The sequence below is a fragment of the Halictus rubicundus genome, unplaced genomic scaffold (assembly GCF_050948215.1).
Source record: "Halictus rubicundus isolate RS-2024b unplaced genomic scaffold, iyHalRubi1_principal scaffold1009, whole genome shotgun sequence".
Classification (NCBI taxonomy): domain Eukaryota; kingdom Metazoa; phylum Arthropoda; class Insecta; order Hymenoptera; family Halictidae; genus Halictus; species Halictus rubicundus.
The window spans coordinates 13,932-20,387 of NW_027489550.1; the positions used below are offsets into that span (position 1 = coordinate 13,932).

General features: G+C 42.8%; 1 protein-coding gene across 1 annotated transcript; it reads right to left on the bottom strand.

Moving 5' to 3' along the window:
* Positions 1–2,379: 2,379 nt before the first annotated feature.
* LOC143364804 (uncharacterized) lies at positions 2,380–4,744 on the bottom strand. The gene is made up of 2 exons (XM_076804941.1): positions 3,623–4,744; positions 2,380–3,570 (listed from the first exon to the last, which is right to left on the bottom strand). Exons 1-2 carry the CDS (start codon positions 4,742–4,744, stop codon positions 2,380–2,382), a joined length of 2,313 nt encoding a protein of 770 aa, XP_076661056.1.
* Positions 4,745–6,456: the final 1,712 nt, after the last annotated feature.

Below are 6,456 nucleotides of genomic sequence, written 5' to 3' on the forward strand. Positions count from 1 at the left end.
GAATATACCATAATATTACTAGAATATAGAAGAATATCCCAGAATATACCATAATACTACTAGAATATAGAAGAATATACCAGAATATACCATAATATTACTAGAATATAGAAGAATATACCAGAATATACCATAATATTACTAGAATATAGAAGAATATACCAGAATATACCATAATATTACTAGAATATAGAAGAATATACGAGAATATACCTGAATATACTAGAATATACTAGAATATACCAGAATATACCATAATATTACTCGAATATAGAAGAATATACGAGAATTTACAAAAATATACTAGAATATAGCAGAATATAATAGAATATACGTGAATATAGCAGAATATGCCAGAATATACCATAATATTACTAGAATATAGAAGAATATACGAGAATATACCAGAATATACTAGAATATACCAGAATATACTTGAATTTACCAGAATATACCACAATATTACTCGAATATAGAAGAATATACGAGAATATACGATAATATTACTAGAATATAGGAGAATATACCAGAATATACCATAATATTACTCGAATATGGAAGAATATACGAGAATATACCATAATATTACTAGAATATGCAAGAATATCCCAGAATATACCATAATACTTCTAGAATATAGAAGAATATACCAGAATATACCATAATATTACTAGAATATAGAAGAATATACCAGAATATACCATAATATTACTAGAATATAGAAGAATATACCAGAATATACCATAATATTACTAGAATATAGAAGAATATACGAGAATATACCTGAATATACTAGAATATACTAGAATATACCAGAATATACCATAATATTACTCGAATATAGAAGAATATACGAGAATTTACAAAAATATACTAGAATATAAGCAGAATATAATAGAATATAGCAGAATATGCCAGAATATACCATAATATTACTAGAATATAGAAGAATATACGAGAATATACCAGAATATACTAGAATATACCAGAATATACTTGAATTTACCAGAATATACCACAATATTACTCGAATATAGAAGAATATACGAGAATATACGATAATATTACTAGAATATAGGAGAATATACCAGAATATACCATAATATTACTCGAATATGGAAGAATATACGAGAATATACCATAATATTACTAGAATATGCAAGAATATCCCAGAATATACCATAATACTTCTAGAATATAGAAGAATATACCAGAATATACCATAATATTACTAGAATATAGAAGAATATACCAGAATATACCATAATATTACTAGAATATGGCAGAATATACCAGATGTTCGCGACGTACTTTCGCGATTGTTGCCCGCCAACTTAATCTTGGGCAACTATTTCAACGGATACGGAAGACTGGATTGGAACAGGAAAGGAATCGCGTTTCGTCCCGAACCTGTCGGAGGACTCGTCAGTAAGGCTATTCCGACAGGTCCTGCCTTAGACGCGCGCGGATCCGAGTGATCCGTATTGTATTCGCCTTGCCGTGTGCAAGGCGATTTGACTCTCGGTATAATTGACTGTAAGTGTCACGTGTTCAAGATCTTGTATGGACTCATTGCAAGCTAGACTTCCAGACTCAACGCGAAGTTGTAAGGTTCGGATGAGACCTGTGGTGTTGCTCGTCCGAAGATCGTATATGAACTGTATTTGCAGATCGACGACTTTTCAGAATTAACTCGAGGTCATAGGCTCCCCATGGCTGAGAGGTTGGCCTTAGGTGGTTATAGGCTCCTCGTGGCTGAGAGGTTGGCCTTAGGTGTAGGAGAGGTATGTGTCGCTCGTTGCGACGAGAAAGGAAGCTCTCCGGATTGGTTAGGGAAAACTTGCATTTTCCAATCAGCATGCCCTTAATTGTTCAAACTCCCTTCCACAGGCTCAGGCTAAGAGCCTGGTTGGAAGGAAGAGTGGGGCGATGCATAACTTGGGAAAAACCGAGTGTTTTGGTAATTCGACGCTGTCGAAAGGTCGATTGTCATAGACCCTTGAACCGTGTCATGAATTTATGGCCTGACCGTACTTAGTGGCCGCGAGCGAAGGATATACATCCTTGGGCCGTATCGAAAGAACGCGAAGGTTCTGCAGACCCGTCTCGTGTATACAAACATCGTTCGGTCGGTCCGATTGTAAACAGCTTCGAGATTATGAGGGCCAAAGTTGCTATTTGGTTACGTCTCTAAATCACGAATGTTTTGAAATAAAAGGAGCTACGAACAAAGACCCTCTGTAAGACCCTTTCGTTCATCGATAGCATGAAGAAACGATTCATGCTTAAGATGACAGTTCTGTTGCGACGGAACATGCTCCCCCTCGTTGATCGAGTCGATCGATCAATAGTAAATGTGATAACCTTGACTCACCTTGGTTATGCTGACGTCGTGGCACCGAGCGATTGTGCACTGTCTGAATCGGGAAGAGGTGCTAACCTTTTAACGTTCCGTTTGTATGTGCCGTTGATGGTGCGAACGGTTACTGCGCGTATGATACCGTCGGTTCCTGGATGTACTTGTTGTACTCGACCCAGATGCCAACACAATGGTGGGAGATGATCGTCCTTCAAAGTACGATGGTCCCGATGTTGATGTCGTGAGACCCTTTGTTCCATTTGTCGGAGGTTAAGTTGATGAATATATTCCTTGTGCCATCGGGTCCAGAAGTCTTGTTTGACCTTCTGGATATGTTGCCAATTGGATAGGCGATTTGATGGCGATTTGCTGAAATCAGTCTCGGTGATGCACGTCAAAGAACCACCGATCAGGAAATGGCCGGGCGTAAGAGCGGATATATCGTTTGGATCTGACGAGAGTGGTGTCAGAGGACGCGAATTGAGTATGGCTTCGATCTCGATAACGAATGTGGTGAATTGTTCGTATGTGAATAATTCTTCACCGACAACACGTTTGACATGGTGTTTAAATGATTTGACGGCGGCTTCCCACAGTCCGCCGAAATGAGGTGACAGAGCGGGCATGAAATGCCATGATATAGATTTGGATGTGAGAAAGTGATTGAATTTCTCGTCCTTAGATAATGTTTGGTGGAGTTCCGTTAACTCATTGTTGGCACCGACGAAGTTGGTACCGTTGTCTGAATATAGGTTTTTGCACATTCCTAGCCGCGCGATGAATCGTTTAAGTGCCGCTATAAATGCTTCGGTGGTCAGATCGCTGACTACTTCCAAATGGACGGCCTTTGTTGCAAAGCAAATGAATACTGCCACGTAGACCTTAACTCGGGTCCGATTTCTGAATTGTCGTTCCTTTATGAAGAAGGGACCGCAATAATCTATTCCGCTGTTGATGAAAGGACGACCCTCGGTGACGCGCGCGGCAGGTAGGTTGCCCATTACATATTCGACGCTGGTGGGTTTTACCCGGAAACATCTGACGCATTGCCTAATGATTTGGCGTGTGGTGGTTTTTCCATTTATTGGCCAATACAATTGTCGCACATCGTATAACGTGGTTGTGATTCCAGCGTGATGATTTCGTAGGTGTGAATCACGAATTATGAGTTTGGTGACGTGATGCTCTCGAGGTAGAAGTATCGGATGTCTCTGTTCAAAAGGCAGGGTAGAATTTTGTAATCGCCCCCCCCACGCGTAATACTCCTGAGTCGTCAAGAAACGGACATAATGGCATCAGATTGCAAGTGTTTGGTAATCTTCCGATTTTCAAATCACGTATGTCATGAGCAAATGTAACAGCTTGTAATAATCTTATTATTCGGTCGTTCGCGTCTTGTAATTCTTTAATAGACAAAGGTCCTGAGGCCCGATGTTTGGTTCGAAAACGTAAACAATAGGCAACGACTCGTCTGAGTTTTTGAATGCTCGAGTATCGCATGAGAATCTCGTCGGTTTGGGTGATCAAGCCTACTAAACACGTCACCGTCCGTAGTTCAGGTAGCTCCTCACACCTGGCAAATCTTGCTGGTGGCCATTTGGCTTGCTCTTGGGTGAGCCACTTGGGTCCGTTGCGACAAAGGTGATTGTTGTTGAATTCTACGGCGGTGGTTCCCCGAGAAATGAGGTCGGCTGGATTGTCAGTTGACCGAACATGTCGCCATGATTGAATGTCCGTTTTGCGTTGAATATCTGCTACGCGGTTCGCAACGAAAGTCTTTAAAGTAGAAGGTTGTTTTTTCAACCAGCCTAGGACGACGGTCGAATCAGTCCAGAAAATGGTTTTGTCGATATTGTGTGTTAACGCGTTTCGCACGGTTTGGGATAACGTGGCTAATAGTACGGCGCCGCATAGTTCTAAACGCGCTAGGGTTATCTGACTGAGCGGCGCGACCCGTGATTTTGCGCAAAGTAGGTGCGCGTGAATGGACCCGGAATGATCGGTTGTTCGTATATATAAGCAGGCGCCGTAGGCCTTTTCGCTAGCGTCGCAAAAGCCGTGTAATTCGGTCCGTTTTGCATTTTTTATCCTTACAAGGCGTTTGAATTCAATATCGTTGAGTTGTTGTAGAGTGCTTTCGAAATTTGTCCATTCTGTGTGGATGCTGGTAGGTACGGACTCGTCCCAGGTGATTTTCAAGGTCCAGAGTCGTTGCATTATGATTTTGGCAATGATCGTAATAGGGCCGAGCAAGCCGAGTGGATCGTATATTTTTGCAATTGTTGATAAGATATTTCGTTTGCTGACCTCGGTTGTCGTTGTTGGTTGGACTGAATATCTAATCGTGTCATGCTGGGCATCCCATGATATTCCTAGTGTTTTCATGGTGGATGCATCTCCCAGAATTTTTGGATGGATTAATTCCTTGCTCAGACTCGATAGCAATTTCGGTTCGTTCGACGCCCACTGTCGAATATTAAGAGCACCTTTCTTCAACAAGGTTATTGTTTGATGTTGTAACCTCTTCGCTTCTGTGATTGAATCGGTGCCGGTCAATAAATCGTCGACGTATAAGTCTCTTTGATACGAGCTGCTGCTTCCGGAAAATTGCGTTCTTCATCGGTCGCTAACTGGTGTAGACTTCGTATAGCCAATATGGAGCTGATGCGAGTCCGAAAGTAACAGTGGTCAATTCGTATGTCTTTATTTCTTCGTGTTTGTTGTTGTTTTCTGAGAGCTACTCTGATGCGATGCGTTGCGGAGATGTTTGAACATCTCTGCCGCGTGAGGCATGCGTGTGTCGATTAGGGTTTGCTCCCATGTACGGCGCGTTTCGTGGTCCATGCGATCGATCGCGATGCTCGTGATGAAATCGTTTGCGATATCCTCCCAAGATCGGCCGAGCGATTGTAACGAACGGATGTGGGATTGCATGTAATTGATCAAATTGTTGATCGAATTTGGCGTACCGTCCGGCATTGCCGGTGTCTCGAGTAATAGTGCGGTGTGTCGTAGAACGAGCGCGCGTTGGTTGTCATAAGTCTCTAATAATTGAGCCCACGCGGCTTTGTAATTTTCTTCGCTCATTGTGAACGATTCGATGGCGGATTCGGCTTGTCCTGATACTGATAACCTCAGGTAATTAAATCGTTGTATGTCAGTGAGTCCGGTGTGACCGTGGATCAAGCTTAAAAACGCGTCTTTAAATGGTAGCCATTTCTCGAGACGACCGTCGAAACGAGGAAGATTGATCTTCGGGAGATGTATTCCGGTGACGCTATTTGATGTGGACGGTGCCGGCGAATCGGTCGTGGTTCTCATAGATTGACTTGGTGTCAATGAGAAACTTTCCGATAATTGTATCGCGCTCGCTAATGCGTCGTCGTACGCGGTGGTTACCGTTTTGCGCTCGGTTTCGGTTTGGTCGAAGTCTTCGTATTGACCTAATTCGTCTTGCGCGTCGTTGAAGGCGTCGAACTGCTTTCTCAGCCGATCTATTCGTTCGCGTAGTTTTGTACGTGCGGTCGCGGAATCTTGATATTCTGACAACTCGGTGGTGAAGTTTGTCAAATTCGAGGTAAAAACGCGTTGTTTATGTTTGAGGGCGCGAATGCGTTGATTCCTTTTGATCGCGTTAGCCATTTTCGCTGTCTTACTGAGAATTGCCAATTGAAATTCCTGATCGGTAAATTCAGAATAACGTGCCTACCTTGAGCTGATGTAGTTGGTTGAATGTCTCGTCAGCTGCTGTCTAACTGGCTGGTCAGCGATGATGGTTGGTTGTGGCTGCCTTCGTCCACCCTGGCTGATCAGCAATGTCGGTTGATCGCGGCTAAGGCTGTCTGATTCCTTTAATCCGATTGTCCACACTAGTTTGTCTTTTCACTCACTGCACTGTCACTAGGCCACCGTATCCGGCTCGAAGGACCAAATGTTCGCGACGTACTTTCGCGATTGTTGCCCGCCAACTTAATCTTGGGCAACTATTTCAACGGATACGGAAGACTGGATTGGAACAGGAAAGGAATCGCGTTTCGTCCCGAACCTGTCGGAGGACTCGTCAGTAAGGCTATTCCGACAGGTCCTGCCTTAGACGC